The sequence below is a fragment of the Apostichopus japonicus genome, chromosome 4 (assembly GCF_037975245.1).
Source record: "Apostichopus japonicus isolate 1M-3 chromosome 4, ASM3797524v1, whole genome shotgun sequence".
Taxonomy (NCBI): domain Eukaryota; kingdom Metazoa; phylum Echinodermata; class Holothuroidea; order Aspidochirotida; family Stichopodidae; genus Apostichopus; species Apostichopus japonicus.
Window position 1 is genome coordinate 9,932,855 of NC_092564.1, and position 20,629 is coordinate 9,953,483.

At 38.9% G+C, this 20,629-nt stretch overlaps 2 protein-coding genes across 4 annotated transcripts in view; both read left to right on the forward strand.

Annotated features, from left to right (window-relative positions):
- Nucleotides 1-5,892, forward strand: part of LOC139966402 (tachykinin-like peptides receptor 86C) — a 52,248-nt gene extending 46,356 nt beyond the window's left edge. For 2 of the 3 annotated variants that reach the window (XM_071969351.1, XM_071969350.1), the window contains exons 2-4: nucleotides 2,624-2,878; nucleotides 3,666-4,261; nucleotides 4,974-5,892. In XM_071969351.1, coding sequence (XP_071825452.1) covers nucleotides 2,635-2,878; nucleotides 3,666-4,261; nucleotides 4,974-5,177 — 1,044 coding nt within the window. In that variant the 5' untranslated portion in view covers nucleotides 2,624-2,634 and the 3' untranslated portion in view covers nucleotides 5,178-5,892. Of the gene's footprint in view, nucleotides 1-565; nucleotides 603-2,623; nucleotides 2,879-3,665; nucleotides 4,262-4,973 lie in introns of those variants that run through there. The other variant, XM_071969349.1, reaches the window with a different exon arrangement.
- Nucleotides 5,893-11,336: 5,444 nt separating this feature from the next.
- The window catches only part of LOC139966404 (uncharacterized), a 97,334-nt gene continuing 88,041 nt past the window's right edge, over nucleotides 11,337-20,629 (forward strand). Inside the window, exons 1-5 of the mRNA XM_071969354.1 lie at nucleotides 11,337-11,658; nucleotides 15,512-15,616; nucleotides 16,204-16,431; nucleotides 16,855-16,974; nucleotides 19,884-20,117. Coding sequence (XP_071825455.1) covers nucleotides 11,565-11,658; nucleotides 15,512-15,616; nucleotides 16,204-16,431; nucleotides 16,855-16,974; nucleotides 19,884-20,117 — 781 coding nt within the window. The 5' untranslated portion in view covers nucleotides 11,337-11,564. The remainder of the gene's footprint in view (nucleotides 11,659-15,511; nucleotides 15,617-16,203; nucleotides 16,432-16,854; nucleotides 16,975-19,883; nucleotides 20,118-20,629) is intronic.

The following is a 20,629-nucleotide window of genomic DNA, read 5'->3' on the forward strand; positions in this document are numbered from 1 at the left end:
ATTTGGAAATGAAAAAGGGGTTTTCGGACTTGCGAAGTGGGGGGGCGGAATGATACTTCCGCCCCTCCACATTTTTCACTGGGGGGGCTGGCGCCCCCCCAGCCCCCCCGGTTCCTACGCCCTTGCCGCCAAGCTTAAAAAATGAAGCTACTATAAGAATAAAGAATTGATTGTAGACTTTAGAATAATTGAACCCGCTCATAGGACTGTTGTTAGACAAATATCTTCATTCAAGTTTCTCGGTTTATTCATTTCGTACAATCTCTCTTGGACGGTAAATTCTATTGAAATTTTGGAGAGAAAAAAAGAGGAAGAAAGAAGCCAAAACACCGCCTTATTTCTTACGTAAATTAAAACCATTTGGAGTAAATCAGTTTATTTTAATTCACTTTCATCGTGCTATAATTGAAAGCGTGCTCACTCCATCAATTACGGTATAGTTTGGTCGTGTAAGCCAGTCTGACCTCGTGACGTTATCGTTTATAATTCGGTATGGTCTGGGGTAAAAATCATAGGTACTAGCCTGCCGTCGCTGAACACAATCTATCTAGAACGGACCGCCAAGAGATTGGACAAAATTATGAGTGATTCGAATCACCCTGGTAATGGTTATTTTAATTTAAAACCTTGAAATCGCCGTCTCCGTACTTTTAGGGGAAATAATCGATAGTTCCGCCCCCCCCCCCCACCCATCTGCTGTGAAATTATTTAATTCATCATAACGGGTGTCTGTATTTTCTCGTTAGCTTTTATTGTTCCTATCTCTAGTTTTTCACATTTTGACACTTTTCAGCCTTTTTCTACATATTTTTACATGAATTTTTTTTCACTTTGAGATTTTTAACACGTTTTTGAATACCTTTACATAATTATTCAATTTTTACATTCTTACATTCTTACATATTATTTATATATCTTCACATATTTTTTATTACGGAGCAGGAGGAACGTTCTGATTTTTGATGTGTAATATTTTTAAACATTGGTTGAATAAATAAATGAATTAAATCACTGTGGCATAGAGGCAAGCCAAGCCGTAATTATGAAATGGATTTGTAACAAGTGGTATGTCAGATTATTATAGATCAACACAACAGTGCTTAAACCCGGAAAGAAAAGCCATATCCCTATTGAGACCATGACGGTGTGTGAACGCATTTAAAGGATCAATTCCACTTCTTTCAAGCTTCTCGGGATATGGCTTTTCTTTCCAGGTTCAAGCACTTTGAGCAGTCTGGGGGCAAGTTACGGTAGACTGACTTGATTTCAATCATTCTTTTTATACCTGACGAAGGACCAGAGATATGGCACACACACACATAAATAAATATATGTAAATGTAAATATATATATATATATATATATATATATATATATAAATATATATATATATATATATATATAAATATATATATATATATATAATATATATATATGTATATATATATATATATATGTATATATATATATATATATATATATATATATAGGCCTATATATATAGGGCCTATATATATATATATATATATGAAATCGTAATGAGAAGGAAAATATATATATATATGTTTATATATATATATATGTATGTATGTATGTGTGTGTATATATGTGTATATACGGTTACATGGTTAGAATCATCTTTGATCTCTAGAGTAAGGCAAATTTGTCACCAAAACAGAACTAGTATTGTTCGATACAGGTGACGAACGCCTACAGTGGAATTACGACCTTCCCCACCGGTTTCAGACCTCTGGAAATACAATCAGCTTCAATAGCCTAGTGGTTAGGGTGTCCGCATTTAAAGCGGGAGGCCCGAGTTCGAATCCCGGTAGAGGCTGGTTTTTTCACTGTTCTGGATTTTACAACTCATTACGATTTCAATTATATATATATATATATATATATATTATATTTATATTATTTATTTTAATATTTATTTTTCAAACTTGTTTTAATACCCTTACCCAGAAATCGGCTCCAATATTTGGACCAACTTAGCATCGCTTTGGGACCAACCTTTGATATTTCACTGGAGGAGGACGAGGGGGGGGGGGGGGTGACACATCTGTGCGCACGCACCTGACTGTGTTTGGAACGTTAGCGTGAAACAATAATAACAGTAATACACAATATATAAACAATAAATTTATATAACATTTTATATCGACGGCCCTGGGATCATCAACTGATAATAAATTTAAATACTTACGGTAATACATGTGTGCTCGGAAACAGTCCAAAGCATTAACCGACCGTATGCGAGAGCAGATGTATTGACCATTCCGTTCATTATTAGTAATACGTGTTGCTTGAAACTAAATCTGTTAGAGTCTTTTCTGACTGTATAACCATACAGCAATCTCCAGGTTGTTTCTAATGTAACAGGGAACGGAAACTTTCTCTTGTCATTGTGCCATAAAGGATATACCAAGTAAGCCTTTATATACATTTCGTGAGTCAACGATGTATGTGACGTCATAATTTTGAAGTGTTTCGTGTCATTTCTTTGGTAATTGTGGCTATTCAAATCATTCTGAATAAATCGAATTATCTTGTAATATTTCAAAAAGATAATGTTCAGCCGGAAATGTTCTTAACAGCAGTATTTACCTTTATTCAACAGTTGTCTTCACAATGACGGCTACCATCAAAGACTTGAACGTAGCTGCGTTTGCCATGCTCGCCGTTTTATCAGCTTTGGCGTTCATTGGAAATGCTATCATCATCACTATCATAGCAACATGTAAACAGATCCGCAAAGGCAGTCGGACGGTTCTCGTTCTGGTTTTTAATCTGGCTGTAAGCGATTTGATATTTGCTGGCCTTTCTGTTCCACTAACTCTCGCCAGTACCACCAATAAATTAGATTGGTCCTTAGGTACGTTATGGGTTTTTGTTTGGAGGAAAGAGGAATTGATATTTTCACTTACTCCCACATCACTTTCCATCACTTTCCATCCGTCCATCCGTCCGTCCTTCCGTCCATCCATTCATCCGTATATCCATTCATCTGTTATCCATTCATCCGTTCATCCCATTCAGTCATGCATTCATTCATAACATGGACTTTTTAAGGTTTTTATGTTTTACAGCAATTATTGCACTGTAAACATATACTCTCTGATAGTTTACTTCTGTTTGACCTTTGAACCTGTGACGTCATAACACCCCTTGCCCCGGCACATATACCCATCAAGTCCATCGGTCTTATGGTCACGAGTGGTTTTTGAAAAGCTTCTTCGTAAAAATTGAACCATATTTGACATTAGACCTCATTTGCTCTCGCCAGTTGGGAACCTATCATGGTGAATCATTGAAATAGGTTAAAAAAAAGAGGGATATAATGAATTTGTTTTTCAACTTACAAAAGATATTGAAATCTGATGACATCACCAATTATGTAAATTATACCACCGTGCCCTCTTCTTAAAGTCTATGAAAATTGAGAATGCATTTTTCTTTATTCTAAATATTTTGTGTAGCCTTCTCTGGCCCACTATCCTTTGGCCTGATTACACATGCTGAAATAGGTATATAACTTAAATTCGCATGATTAGTTTCATTAAAAGCGGTACCACATGTCCTCTTCAATTCTTTCCACACTTTTGTGAAACCTCTTTGCAAAAGTATATTTCGTAACCAATGTCTTCTGTTTTTATTAACAGGTGATATCGGCTGTAAACTCGTAATGTTTTTACCAAATTTTTGCGTCGCCGTAACAATATTTACCCTGTGCGTAATAGCTTACGATCGTCGCATCGCGATTAACAACATGGCAACTGCCACCGAGAGAAAAGGTCCCGGTGTCCTGATCATTACGTCATCAATATGGATCTTGGGATTCGTGGTCTCCGCTCCAACTTTCTATGAATATTCAGTTTACACCAAAACGGTTGTAACAGGAGCAGAATCCGGTTCATCAAGTGAGGAAGTCGACATCGAAATGAATTCTACCGTAAATGTTACGTCACATCGCGCATGCGGATCACACGATATTGTAGAATCATTTGAGAAAGTGTATGCTACCCTCCTTACACTTTTTATCTACATTCTGCCGCTTATCTTCATTCTCTGCAACTATATCCTGATTTTCCGCTACATATGGAAAAGGGAGATGGAACTGAATAAAACCAGAAACGAGTCTCGACAGAATAAGAGAGTCATGTCCAGTAACACATCGAGGGTCTTGAAGATGTTAATCGCGGTTATCGCCATATTCACGATTGCCTGGGCACCGTACTTCTTCTTGTTCTTTCGAGAGGTTCGTACCACTGTTTCATTAACAGCAACTTGCCTTTACCTGCATCAATTAAGTTGTCCCTGGCTAAACTTTGATGTGAGGAGTGAGGAGTGAGGAGTGAGGAGTGAGGAGAGAGGAGAGAGAGATTGGAGGGGATCGAGACACCGGCCGACATTATAGTCTCCCCCTTGCGCCCTCCAAGCCCATTTAAGAATAATAATAATCAATCAATATTTCGTAATCATAGTCCTCATAAAATGCTGTACCCAGCAATATTTTGAACTCTACAACTTGAAAATAAAATAGCCGATTTATTAGTTCCAGCTACTTCCGAATGTCTGTTACGATCCTCAGTCTCACTATATCTTTATTTGACGGATTTATGTGAACAAGTTGTCCTCCCTCCCCAACCCCCAACCCCCCCCCCACCGACTCATTTCATAGTTTCCAAAAAAATTATTTCTATTTTGCTTTATGTCAGCTTACCATACTGAACTTGATGATCCAGTTATATTATTATTGACAAAGAGTAATAAATCTCAAAATTTTCTATAAAAAATATTTAAACAAAATTAAGAAATGCATACCGTATATATGAATATATAAACTAGGATCGAAATATGAGCTGAATTAAACGTCTGATTAGTAAAATAAAAAGAATACTGAATATATCTGACAGAATTATCTTTTGTGAGCGCTATTAATTTTTTTTTTTACTGTTACTTCTATTTAGGAAGTGACAGGGTCGGATGACACAGCTAACTTCGGTTCAACACTACACATCATTAAACTATATACCGCCATTCTTTCCAGCGTGATGAATCCACTTGTTTATGGATTATTCAACAGTCATATAAAGAGAGGTTTCTATGCGCTGGTGTGTTGCTCAGCCGGAAAGCTAACTTCGAATTCAGTTGCACCAATCACGAACCCTTGACGATAAGAGCACACATTAATGGACGTTTAAACTACTTCTCCAGTTTGGACTTTCAATGCTTGCTCTTTGTCAGATGCTGAGTACGTTTAGAGCAGGGTTGTCCAACCTTTTGCAGAGAAGGGCCATATGGAATGATTATGATGAAGGAGGGGCCGCATGAACCCTACGCTCGATTTTTAGCGCGAAGCCTAAGGCAACAAAATGTGAGCACTGCGCGCGGAGCGCACTGATTTACTTTCCTTCCTGATAAAACAGATGAATAAAGGCCAGCCGCCCCCCCCTCTCCCCTCCGCTGAGAGAGTGTCACATAAACTGACCTGTATGCAGTTTTTTTGGACCCAGAAGGTTCGAATGATTGATTATAAAGCTTCAAATTGTTATCAATAAATCTGCTCACTAAATTTCACACCGTAGAGCATTTCTGGCGGGCCGGACGCAACCCTGCGGCGGGCCGGACTGTGGCCCGCGGGCCGTAGGTTGGACAACCCTGGTTTAGAGCATCCCTTGGTATGAGTAAGAGTAAGTAAGAGTTAGAGTACATTAAAATGGTTCGAGTACGAGTTAAAATCCGCGAAGGCGAGTACACGGATATAGGAACTACGGGACACTACAAGTCTGCTTTCTAATATGATTTTTTTTCTGGTTTTCTGGATTTCTGGTTTCTGATGTTAAAGCATTTTTTGAAGAGTTGTATACGCATACACCCAATCAGAACCCGTACACATGAGATGACTGGTCCAGTGGTGCAATGGCGAGGAAGGTACTTTTGAGTGGGGGGGGGGGGCTGAAGACTGAAGGCCGGCCTGGGGGAGGGGTCTAAGGGGATGGGGTGTCCCCCTCCCCTTTGGAATTTTTTGCATTTCCAGGTGGCCTCAGATGCAATTTGGTGCAATATAGCACACTTCAACACCCACTCCATTTTGTAAACTTAATTTTGTATTTTCACATGGCCTTTGATGCAATTTGGTGCTCCAAATGTAATTTTTTCTCATTTGGAAATGAAAAAGGGGTTTTCTGACTTGCGGAGTGGGGGGGCGGAATGATACTTCCGCCCCTCCACATTTTTCACTGGGGGGGCTGGCGCCCCCCAGCCCCCCGGTTCCTACGCCCTTGCAGTGGTGTGAAAATGTTTGTAGGTTAGCATGCTGACGAAGGGCTGAGGTGCAGTGGCGTCACCAGACTTTTCAGTCTAGGGGGGCACAGGGGGGGGGCACCAGCATTTGAAGGGGGCACTTAGGTGGATACGGATCAACGTCCTGGGGAGGGGTCTAAGGGGAGGGGGTGCCCTCCAGGCGCGGCGGAACAGGAAAATTATTGGGGGGCTAATGTGTAGAGACTATCTAAGCGGAGCGCCACCATCGGTTGGCGCGGAGCGTACAAGAAAATTTTGGGTTTTTCAAACCCCCAGATGGCCGGAAACGGCACTTCCCGAGTGTTTTATGCTGCGAATACCTAGCCCTTAATTATGGGTCTCAAGCCTGCAATTTCTCAGATTGCACGTAAAAGTCTGTAAAAACATTGTAATTTGTACATTCGGTGGTGTTTTAAGAGAGTTGCTATTACTCGTAGTGTACTCGCAAGTCGCAAAGACATTTTTGAGTGTAGTAAGGGGATGTTGGAGAACTGGCTGAAATGAAGCAAGTCATTGGCCTAAGACGAAGTTGTGTTGCGCTTACCGGTACTTACACTCACTGCTTCCACTTTTCACGGGGCGTGAAGACGCGGTTGGGGTGACAATATGGTCTTTAGCCAGGGGACAGGCCGCGGGTCCCCCAGCATTTACTAAAATTATTACACCTATATAGTATACGTGTGCATCGGACAGATCGACAAGTATGCATTGAAAAATGGGCAGATGCACGTTTCGGAGCCTTGGTAAATATTGGGGGGGGGGTCTTATCATGCATTTGCCCCTCAACTTTTTCATTGGGGGCTGAGCCCCCCAAGCCCCCCCCGGTTCCGCCGCCACTGCCCCCCCCCTCCCCTTTGGAAAATTTTCGCATACGGAGGATGGGCTAGATGCAAAATGCTGCCACATTTGATGCTAAATTCGATCTGAAGATATCTCCAGAAATTGCTATTTTTGAGGTAATAATTTTAACAAGGCGCAGAATTTTGCAGAGGATATGAACCACATGCTGTCGATATTATGCCTAACCCTATCAATAGAACCTACATTTGTTGAATTAATGTGTGCATGACCCCCGACTCCTTTCTTGTCCTTCTCGTTTTCTCCCATTATCTATTAAGATGTAACAGGTTCCAGCATCGTTATTGGCTCCTATCAGGGATCTCACCATGCAATCCAAAGTTTGATCACACATCGAGTATGGCTCAGTATGCAGGTGTGAACATTCGCCATTTGTTCCTACAAGCATCTGACCTCAAATGACCTCTGCACCCCCTACACAACAGGGTTAATATATGGGTCCACAAATATAGTCAAGTATGTTGCCTGTGGACCCTCACATTCTCACATTTCGTCAGCTCCTAACCTGTCAACCTCAGACCAAGGCAACATATTGCAGTACCCTCCCTTCCAACAGTCATGTAGCTCGCGAAGCGGACTTGTATATCCGCTGGTATGGCGTGAGCACTGACACATTCAATGTAAATATCGACACCTGTTGTGATGGCGCGGGTAACGACTTCAATACCCGACGTTCAAGGATAAACTTGCTCATTTTTTCGCAGCTCATTTGAAGAAAATACGAATTACTGTGCTTCTTTGTCCTTATGAAAAACCAACTCAGATGATGGGAGTTGAATATAACAAAATATATATATTTTTTTACCAACCCAAATCTCAGATGGGGGGCACTCGGGGGGCACTAGGTTTTCCAGGGGGGCACGTGCCCCCCTGGCCCCCCCCCCTTGGCGACGCCACTGCTGAGGTGAAGGGGCGATTGGAAGCGTACCCGCCAGCAGTGGCGTAACCATGGCCGGTGCGGCCGTTGCGAACTGGCGGTGTCAATGACCACCAAAACATGACCACACATCTGCTGTAGCCGGCAGTCGGTCAAAGGCCAGTCAAGCAACCAGTATTAAAAGGATTGTCTGGTGGCCCAAAGAAGTTAGCTTAAAAAATAGTAAATAATTTTCCAAACATGTTGTCAAAGTATGATAACGCTAATGTTGCGTTTGACAGAGAAACGATTTTTTAATCGTTATGGATAGACATTTCAAATATGATTTGAACAGTACAATACGTGACGTCAGCTCTGCCATAGCAGATTGCGTCATAACCCACCCTCCGCACAGTACCTATACGGTAATCACAACAAAAACGGCGTTTGTATACAGATAAATTTCTTCCTTAATTTCCGGTGAAATTTCTTTAAAATTAGATATGTTTTCAAAAACTCCTTAAGCCGCCATGTACTTGATCGGTGGTTCCGTGGTCTTTGTGTAACACAAGGTAAATTTTAACAGCAGACTCTGAGTTGTTCAGGCTATACATCGCGCTATCCAGCTCCAACGCGAAAAATGTTCGCATGTAGGCTATACTCAAACGTTGACAATCGGACAGTTCTGCGAAGCCTAAGCTTCTCAGTGCTACATTCTGCTCTGACAACGATTCGATCAATTTCTTCACTAATTTCCGGTGAAATTTCTTATAAATTAGATATGATTTAAAAAACTCCTTAAGCCGCCATATATGTAGTAGATCGGTGGTTTCGTGGTCTTTGTGAAACACAGGATAAGTTTTAACAGCAGGCTCTTCGTTGTTTACACATCGCGGTATCCAGCTCCAGCGCGAAGAATGTTCGCGTGTATAGCCTACTCTAACGTTTACAATCGGACAGTTCTGCGATGACATTGATTCCGCCAAGTTTCATCTTCCGGTTTAACGAATACTTTACAAGTTTCCTTTTACTGTTAATTTGATCCGTGAATTTTATTTCAGCGATTTCGAAGAACAGTTAATGAACTGTGGTTTGAGTGTGAGTGTACTATGTGTAACGCTATACAAGTACACCAACTGAGCATCGTAGTATATACGTTCGCGAGTATGTACGTTATATATATGAGGCAATCCAATGTGCTTACACGTGAGTTTATTTGCTGCGGAATTGGGAGTGCTAACTTCAAGTCGCCTGTTTTGCCTATCTGCAACCACTACGTCAATCACCATATTGAAGCGTTCGAACAAACGGTACTTTTGGTGAGAAACTGGTGAATTTGAAAACCAGATTTCTACAAGAAGAAAACGTCGAATTGGGACAATTTTTACATGGTTAGAAAGAGAAAAATAATAACTACAAAGACAATGTATCAAAATCTTCCACCAGACAATTCCTTTAATATAAAGTGAGTAGTCAGTAAACCGAACTGGCCTCCAAAATATAGGAATATAAGATATAACGCAACAGAGAAAGCCTGTTAATGCCATGGCTGGACCAATAGAGGTGCAAGCCTACTAGTGCCATGGCTGGACCAATAGAGGTGCAAGTCTACTGGTACCATGGCTGGACAATTAGAGGTACAAGCCTGCTAGTGCCATGGCTGTACCTATATAGGTGCAAGCCTGTTAGTGCCATGGCTCGACATAGAGAGGTGCCAAAAAGGTTCAAACCATTGTTCATCTTGGCTGTTTGTTTAATCATCCTTTCGTGTATTCATTTACTATTGTGGCAGTGGAGCCTTGTTGCTCCTAACCTCATCACTGCCCTCGGTATGTTTTCTTACCCTGGTTTAATGCAGTTTCGTCTCTCTCTGATACACCTCTCTCTTCATCCCTCTGTTAAGCCAGTCAAGGTGACAATCGGTATATTTCACTAATAATTTGGTTAACAAGATCTGTGATATTCGGTAGCCTATACATCTAAAAACTGGATGTAAAGAATCTTCTTACATATATAGCATAATATGTACCTTAGGTCGACAGTTTATGGTAAAAAAGTGTACCTTAGGTCAACAGTGTACCTTAGGTCGACATTTCAGTGTCGACCTAATGTTTTCACTACCATTTTAAGACACTTTTTTTGTCGCAAATAGCTTTATAATGTTCTCCGTCCTCTAAAACGTTCATTTAAAAGTTTTGGTTAGGGTCGGTTCAGGGTTAGGGTTAGAAAAAAGGGTCAGGGTTAGATTAAATTTAGTGTGTAAGTCAATGTAACTGTCGACCTAAGGTAGGATCCATAGTTATATATATATATATATATATATATATATATATATATAAATATAAATATATATATATATATATTCATGAATGTATATATGAATATATGTGTATATGTAAATGTGCACAGTTCTGGATTTTCCAACTCATTACGTTTTAAATTATATATATATATTCATTTGACTTTGTCGTTTACCTCCATTTCATTAACAAAAGTCTGTTTAATTTTTTTTTTTTTTCGAAATCCTGCTTTAGGAATCACAAATGATTTCGAGTTGGTTAGCATTATGTTTGATCTCTAGAGCAAGGCAAATACGTCAACAAAACAGAACTAGTATTGTTCGATACAGATGACAAGTGCCTACAGTGGAATTACGACCTTCCTTACAATCAGCGTCCAAAGCCTAGTGGTTAGGGTGTCCGCATATAAAGCGGGAGGCCCGGGTTCGAATCCCGGTGGAGGCTGGAAGTTTTTTCCTGTTCTGGATTTTCCAACGATTTCAATTATATATGTATATAAATATAATTATATGCATATGCATATGTATTGGTTTGTGTGTGTTTGTGTGTGAATGTGAATGTATATATGAATATATATAAGTATATATATATGTGTATATATATATATATATGTGTATATATATATATATATAAATATATCAAACTTCCATATTTCGTGTTTCTGTTTTTCTGGACGAGGGGATTTATCCAAAATCAGAAATCCTGACTTCTGACTTCAAGCTGTAAATAATGACTCATCATTTCTTGTTTATATAATAGCATATAACAATATATGGACTTAGATCAGATATATATACTCGCGATAGAAATGGCCTTTTCTGTATTTGGTATAGCTGGCTTTTTCATTTATTTTGTTGACCTCGACTTAACAAAATATCTTTACGCCGAATGAATCAATAGAAAAATCTCTGTACCCCGTTCCGCGTTCTGGTCGCAAATAATAGCATTCATTAACAATAAATGGAATTAATCTAAATCAGATATTTCAATATACCTTTTGAATTAAGGCACGAGCTGAACAATACCAACTTGTTCAACAGGGTGTAGTCGCAAAATACTGTACAACTATCTTCCAAGTGGTTATAGTGAACTCTATACTGCTGTTCTGTTTCCACTTGAATCAGTAGAGTTAAAAAGTTGCAACTTGCAAATCTTTCAACTGTATTTGGAATTCTACTTTTTCATTATCGGAAATGAGAGCCAAACTGTAACACCCTGTAAAACCCAAGGAAACTAAGTCGATGGAGGTCTCTGATGGTATAAAACGGTCTCGATGGAAATATTTTTTGGTAATATTATCGGTGTTTGTGTCACCCGGTGGAGCAGCTGAATCTCGTAAGTATAATCTGCTAAAAGTTCCGTATTGCCTGCTATACATTGTACATAAATAATACTTGTGTTTGCTTGTGACATTATAACCTTATATTGAAATTTCATGTTCACATCGAAAACCAACAGTCTGATATTTTGTTTCATTTTGTCACTGTGTAGTGTATAAATTTATATGTGTATAGTTGGTTACCTTATCAGTGTTATTGGAATACCAAGTAGTTTTAGAGATAACTCTGTGATGTGTCGTTAAGATATCCTGATTATGTGTGTTCCTATTATAAAATAATTCTTCACTTAAATCGGCCTCCAGAAGCGGCATAAATTGTTACCAGTTCAAATGATCTCAGGTGGGGGGGGGGGGCCTTCTCACAGACGACTTTTCACAACATGCTTATCTCGCCTCGTCATTGGTAACTGCTCACGTCTATACACGTGCCCATGTGTGCAATATTCAAACAGTCGCTCTCGGGACACTGCAGTGCGCTACATCAACGTGTCCCTGGAACCCGCTGGTCCTGTAGTTGCCGCAAATCAGCTCACGCAACTGTATTTACAAGTTACCTCGCGGGTCCCCATTGATACACCTGGGTAAAGAGAAGGCAGTGAGAATATTTGGCAAGGACATAACTTAATGATCTGGTCAGACCACAAACTACAATCCTTAGATCGTTAAGCCATTGCCTTAGACATTCACCACTCCCACCCCCGCCAAAAAAAAAAAAAAACAGCGTCTCGTTTGATTCCATCGACGAAACTATCCACCTTTCGAGAGCAAGAGACCATCTGTGACTTTGGTATATGTCAACGTGTCGTGGCCTCGTGGGCGCAACGAACCCAGCGGCTCAACGGTTCAGAGCCCGTGTATTCTAGAATGTCAATTCAGCGACATTGCCGGAGCCTATAGTGTTGAAAACTATAGCTATTCGATATCTGTCATGTATTTGGCTGTGTTTGTATATGTAGCATGCAGGCTACTCAAGTTATCGTTCATTTTTGTTGCTCCAGACCAGGGTTGTCCAACCTTTTACAGAGGAGGGCCACATGGAATGATTATGATGAAGGAGGGGCCGCAGGAGCCCTACGCTTTATTTCCGTTTTTTGCCCGAAGCCCAGGGCAACAAAATGTGAGCACTGTGCGCGGAGCGCACTGATTAATTTTCCTTCCTGATAAAACAGATGAATAAAGTTCAGCCGCCCCCCCCCCCCTCCGCTGAGAGAGTGTCACATAAACTGACCTGTATGCAATTGTTTTGGACCCAGAAGGTTCGAATGATTGATTATATAGCTTCAAATTGTTATCAATAAATCTGCTCACTAAAATTTCGCACCGAGAGCATCATCTCTGGCAGGCCGGACGCAACCCTGCGGCGGGCCGGACTGTGGCCCGCGGGCCGTAGGTTGGACAACCCTGCTCTAGACATACAAAGGATCGTGACAAACAGGTTTTGATTTGACTAATAAAGGCTATTTTATGTTTAGTGTATCACTATATACATATTATTGTAGGAGCATAATAAAAGTAAAAGTGACATTTTGACGTAATAAAGCTGTTGCAAGGGGCGTCAATCACGGGAGAACAGGGGACACTAAGTCTTGTCCCACTTTCTGAAGGATGGGGGACACAATATCAAATGCCACCCTCGCCCCCCCCCCCAGGTTTAAAGACTGACTCGCCCGCCCCTGGTTATGTTCTCGTCATGTCGGTTACAAGAATGTTGCATTTAATATGCATGCACGTGTTCCGTTTTTTTGTGGGTTTTTTTGGACGTGAAAAACTGTTGTTTGTGATGAAATAAAAGCTTCAGTGCTCACTGTTATCTCCAATATACAGCGAGGGTGTTTAGGCCTATAATTGACTTAGCTGTAATTAACAATTATCATATAGCCAACACTTTTACCTTAGTTTCTTATTGATATAAAGAGGATATAGGCCTATTGAAAGACGGGCCATTTCCTTGGTATCTATTCGCTTTCACAGGGATTCGTGATACTGACAATAAAAGAAATAATTATATCAACGTCAAAGCGAAGAAAATTCATACTTTTCACAAGATGACCGTAAGAAACGTTCACATCAGTTTTCTACCGACGCGAGTTGACGGTGGTGTCCGTTACAAAACGTACCCTTGTTAACAAAACGGCTGCTAAATCAGTGCGTCTCAGTACTGCAGGCGTCCTGGCTGCTGCCGGGGTGTGTGGTAGTGTAGAATCTCCCCCCTTGAGTATTATGTTAAACCCCGTTGTTCCTAGCGTGTTCTATATAGCAGTATATTGACGGTCGGTCAGTCCTATGATGTAAGCATGCGGACGGGTAACACTGAAAACAAAGACAGAGTCTATCTAGTCGGTCCGCTCTCAATCCGCGTTCTAGCTATAGGATTTTGCTCAGATGGAGAAGTTTGTTGAGAAAATAGGCAAACGGGACAACTGGCAAAATGGCATAGTGTTTGTCATCAGAGATTCCTCTGAATCGGTAAAGTTATCTTTCAAACAATTAACGATCTTGAATTATCTTAATACTCATAAACATAAATTAGTGTTCTAAAAGATCCGGTTTGGTTTATTGTTTGTTTGTTTGTGGCTATGGGACCTAAGTTACGGGGCCTATAATTAACCGTACTATGGTCGGTAGCTCCTTCGGCATCCTTTTCACTTTCCATTCCATTAATTCCCTTTTCTCCACCCTTTTCCTCCAGATTTGCCACGATTTTGATACAAACAATGTGTAACCACAAGTCTGTGCCAATTTTTGCTTCTGTATTTGTTTGTATGTATGTATGTGTGTGTACTTAAAAAGGGTTATGATATTCGCGTGATCTACAAATAATACCACCAGCTAAATTCGAAGGCTGGTAATTAAATATTCTCTCATGTGTGACGTGTAGGCGTTGTTTTTTAGTTCTATTATTCTCGCTGTGACCTTCAATAGTTTAACCCTGTTTTGATTATTGGCAAACTTGTGGTACCGTATAACTTATTTGGTAAAGAATCATTGGAGGTGTTTTCAGTTGGTTTTATCTGAGTTAATCGGAGTCTTACGATTTTCATTACAAAACTTGTCAAGCAAACAAAGAGTTTGAAAGATACACTAGTCAATTCTTTTGTTAATCTAAACAGTATGCTTCTCTATAGGAATGACCTTGGGATCTGTACGCTAGACAATATAGTATATATCTTAACTGTATACGTGGAATAGCATAGTTTATCTATAGACGAAAGCCCATAAGTGCATGGCATTCGAACCTATTTTTGTTCCGATTATCCGTGCAAGTTAAAATATAACGAACTAGCAAATTACCGTCACGAGATTCGCAAACGTTCTCTGAGCTATAGTCGCCTGTTTCCGGTATAATGCCCGCTTCATTCATTGGCAGGTGGGCGGTGGGCCAGTTGACACAGGCCTACGAATTTTGAGGGGGCCTCTTCTCTCTGGTAGAGGCAAAAGGGGGTGGGGAACCCTTTGGTAAGAATATTGGTATTGAATAGAGAGCCAAGGGGTTCCTTTTAGCACAAAATATAAGTACCATATTGTTAAAGCTAGTCAGTCCATGATGACCAAGAAATAAAGTCGTTGGTCACAGTACTCTTTACAAACTGATCAACATTAGTAACTTAGTTACCGTTGTTATGCGTAACGCTAGTCTATACGCGAACGATAATTTTAAGAGTGCGCAACTATTTATTTCCTACATTGCCCATCTGGCCTGCGCCTATTAGTATTAACCAGATCCGCACGGCCCTAAACATCACATGTCAGTTTGTTTTCCTGCTTAATTACTCCGGAATCATTTTCTGCAGTCACAGTTACAATCCCAATTCTTTCTTGATAATTTTCTCCCTTATTTTGTTTTGTCAGCTTTATTGGTTGGCTTCTTAGACACATCTGTGGAAGTAACAACTGGGGATGGATTTCGACTGTATATCGGTGCCAGTAGACCAGTCACGGAAAACCTCGATATAGGTAAGTTTTGTTCGCTACAGTGAAAATGAGTAAATTCACATACACATGATTATCAGAGGCGGATCTAGGATTTTATAAAGAAGGGGGTATGACCCCTGGGGTCATTGAAGTCAACTCCTATATATGAAGGTGCCTTGGTGTCCTCCGCCAGGACAAAGAAACATTAACTTCTTAGACGTCAAATGGTGCTTTCCTATAGGCCATTAGACGATAAGTTATAGGTTTATAATTATATATATGTAAAAAGCAAGGCAGTACTAATAATAGACTTTGATCTTTTGTCAGCAAAGTAGTATGTATATTCGCAGACCAAACAAAGTTGTTGTTGTTGTTGTTGTTATTCTTTCTTTTCTTTTCTTTCCTCGTGAAATGAAATTAAAAGAATGATTACTAGCAGAAAGAAAAAAGAAGGAAAGAAAGAAGGAAACAAACAAACAAACAAAGAAAAACAAACAAACAAACATATAGCGAAATTTGATATAGAGAAAAGACCTTTAGTGCTGGAGGTATCCTAGTCTTGTAGTTTACTGAACTGGATCACAAATTTACACTTACAAGCTGAAATATTCTCATTTTCCTATAACCAGATGTGGCTTGCTGTTGGGGATCGAGTATGCCGTTACTCAATAATCCGACGTACCAAGTAACTATGTTGGCTAACACGGACTCAATCTTTATAGTGCCAGTTGCTACAAGTACTTCGGTCAAACAAGAAATCGTTGATTGCTATATTACCAATGTTGCTACCACAGCGGACAGCGTAAGCATGGGGCCAGAGTTTTCAACCCGAATCATTGTCTCTAGCGATATGTTTGGTAAGTATATATTTTGGAAGAAAAATATGCAAACGTTTAAAATACTTGAAATAAGAAATGTATTAATAAATGAATAGATCAATGGTAATAAACGAACGGACGGACGGACTGATGCGATATAGATACGTGTTGCTTTTGCAAAATGTCAGTGAGAAATTGATTTTATAAAGTATATTATTTATGCACTTGAATGTTTGCTATATGTGTGTAATTCTATTCTTGGTATTAATCTACATGGGCATTTTGAAGCACGTTTTCCATCAAAAGGTTTTGATTCCATGTTTTATTTTATTTTTGTTTTAAATACAATTTCTTAATCGTGCCTCGTTCTATTAATTTCGTTTTGATATTTTACAAGTTTACAAGTAATATATATTTTAACCGAAGTAAACTTTTGACTTAAGTATTTATTTGTCCTTTCAGCTCCTTTTCTCCCAAACGAAATCTACCCGGATAGTTCGAGAAGAATTCAAACATTTGAGGAAAGCCAGTTTGAATTTTATATTTTTACATCACAGCGGCCTACCGTTGAACTGACGATACGTAAGTTTTTATCCCCGAGAGGTTCAGTTGCATTTTTCTTTTCTTAAACCAAATTTCAGGAATCATATAAATATTTGGATTATCTCGATAAGTTGAGTCTTCAGTTGTATTTATATTTATAAATATATAACTATATATATAACTATATATATAACTATATATATAACTATATAACTATATATATATATATATATATAACTATATATATATATAACTATATATAACTATATATATATATATATATATATATATATATATATATATATATATATATACATATATAATGACATATTAGTTGCCAGTGGCAGGGACATGCCACTGTGCTGGTACTCCTTGACTCAAGCTCGGCTTTGTACCATTGACCATAATGTACTTTTGTCTGTTTTATCTAATGACATTGGTATTACTGGTATTGTCCTAAACTGGTTTAAAAGTTTTATTGTGGGCAGATCTCAAAGAGTTAGAATAGGCCCTGGTGGAAATTCCAGTTGAACTTTTGAACTGGGTTCAACTGGAATTTTCTATATGGAAATTGACCCAAATTTGAACTAGGTTGAAATGGGTGAACTGGGGTTCCCAACTGGTTCAACTATGTTTTACTGGGTCCAACTGGTTCAACTATGTTTTACTGGGTCCAACTGGTTCAACTACGTTTTACTGGGTCAACTATGTTTTACTGGGTTCAACTGGGTCAACTATGTTTTGCTGGGTTAAACTGGGTGAACTTTGTTTTACTGCTTATATTTTGAAATAGTTTGAACTGGGATTCTCAACTGGTGTTATCTACACAATATAACACCACACTATTAGAAAAGTTTTCATTTTTTTTTACAGTAGATCTATACTGTATGTAAGGGTGTTAGCCACTGAAAATAAATGTTTGTTCTTGATCAGAGAACTCCGGGTTTGGTGTGATGACCAAACACAGAGCAAGACACATAAAAAAATGGAGAACTCAACTGGATTGGATCAAAAGAAATTATAATTATGAATAACAAACCATGTACAGCTGATCTGGGCCCAGTCAAAGAGTTAAATAAAACAACTTACAGTCATAAGGTGCGCACCAAAAATATAAGGAAATACACTTAATTTAATAGTTTGTTCTGGTGAGTTGGCCTGCTGGTGACATCAAGTATTCTACGACCTCAGATCTTCCACGACATCAGATATTCTACGACATCAGTATAGTTGAACCCAATAAATGGTATTATGAATGTCCGATCCCAACAAAATAGTATCCTTTAATTTATATGAAATTGTGTTCCAGGGTATCCTTTCAGTAAAATGTCAATATCCTTTGTAGTAAAATAATGTCCTTTATAAGTGATGGTGTCCCGGAATATCCTTTATTGTAAAATAATATCCTTTATAGTAAATAGTATCCTTTATAATAAATAGTGTCCCAGACTGTCAGTTGAATACCACAACTTCCATAAAATAATAAGGTCTACAGTAACTTGAACTATGTAAATTAAGGTTTAAAACAAACTATCCAGCCATTAAAACTATCTTTCTCTTCGTTTACAACTGCCTTGCTCAGATACTCATAGCCAACTGCCTAACTCCCTATACCCTCACAAAACTCCTTTGTTCCTAAAATATAAACACACAGACCCCATTTCCTGTTAGGGCTAATTTTCAGGAAGAACAAGATAGTTGCCTAGCAACCCAGAAGAGAGAGAGGTGTTAATCCACCCTTTTGCTGCCACAAGACAACATACAAATATACTGTCCAAATGTATAGCGCTCTGTACTGTGAGCAGTGCACAGTGCACTAATAAACAGTCCATGATCTTCATTGGCTTAAAATCAAGGAGAGGGTGTACTTTAAAATAATATTGATTGTGTTTAAGTCTGTTAGAGGACTGGGTCCTAAATATATCCATGATATATTGGTAACCTCTGACCGTAGCAAGAAATACGTTATTGATAGAGCCTCGACTTAAATCCTCGTATGGGTATCGCTCGTTTGCGAAGGCTGGACCTAAATTGTGGAATAAGCTACCTGTACGGCCTTGAAGAAGTCCAAAATGCTGCTACTTTTAAGAGGCAATTAAAACACTACTTATTTGTCAATGGTTCTGATTTCAGCCGGAATCTCGACCAGGTTTAACTGTTGTATCGTTACTTTGAAATTTATTTAGTTGTTTTCCAGCACAGCAGTGCACACAGTTTTCTGTAGTAGTTGTGCCTATAAGCCTTTATTATTATTATTATTATAATTATTATAATTATTATTATTAATAATATTATATATATATATATATATATATATATAAATATATATATATAATATATATATATATGTATATATATATATATTTATATATATATATATATATTTATATATATATATATATATATATATATATATATATATATATATATATATATATATATATATATATATATATATATATATATATATATATATATATATATATATATATGATATACGATGTTGAACCTGTTTATTCTTCTATCGACAAACGTTGTGTATATTATACATCTCTCGGTTTGATCCCGTTAGACGGTCAAACGAAGTTTGTTGATTTAATTAAATAAATAATACATTTGTTTTCTTCAAAGTAAAAAGTGACCCGATACACATCATCCAGTTTCTCCGCCTCCCCCCACCCCCCCCCCCTTCCACGCCCAAAACCAAACCAAACCTGTCTCGTCCCCCATCTCTACCAATAAGTTAACTTAAGTGTGTAATCATAGCATATTTATCTCGTACAGTATTAATGCATATCATGTGCGAGAGTTGGTTGAACATTTTATAGTTAAGTCCATCCATCCATCCACCCACCCCGCCCCACCCCTCCTCTTGATGTGTTTGTAAACCCACATCATATCCCCCACGTCACCATCAACGTCCATCAACCTTTTCTTTTCACTAACAGCCATTACAATTGAACAGTCGTCGCCGTCTACGACGTTTAACCAGAATTGTGCGATTCCGGTAGGTAGCGTATATGGAGTCTGCATACTTGACATTACTGATGGAGGTTCTATAGGGCTTGCAGGCGGCCCGTTGGACTTAGATATTTCCTTGACCGTCGGTAGTTTTAGTTCACCTCTAACGGCACCCAAAATACATCTAACAGATGCATTCTTCCATCGCATTGATAGCACAGGTGGGTATATATATACATGTGGCAAGATCTCGAATATAGTTGTATGTATAAAGTCGCTCAGACTGCTGCTCTATATGTTGAACATGTTTTTTGTTTTTTTCAACAAAGCGTGCTGGTTTACACGTTGACGTTGCAACAATCAACATTTGTTAAGAAGAATTTGATGGAAATTGACTATAATGAGATATTCTGTTTGATATGAGTGTCCGTGCACAGTGTTCAACAAAGTATGGCTTCGTTGCATTCAACCAAGCCATTCGTGGTACACTGTTTCCCCTATATGGACTAATATTGATAATGTCATGATCCCAAAAGAGAACGGTGAATTAGACCACGGGGGGGGGGGGTTAAGGGAAAGGGTTTGGGTCAACCCGAACGATGAGACTTCCGACCCTCCACGCTCCCCCATATAATCCCACTTGTACGACAGTCCTTTTACCAAGCTTGTCTCTTTACCAAGCTTAAAGAAGGAGAAGCTTGCAAGGAACGTCAATGATTCATGCCAAGACAAG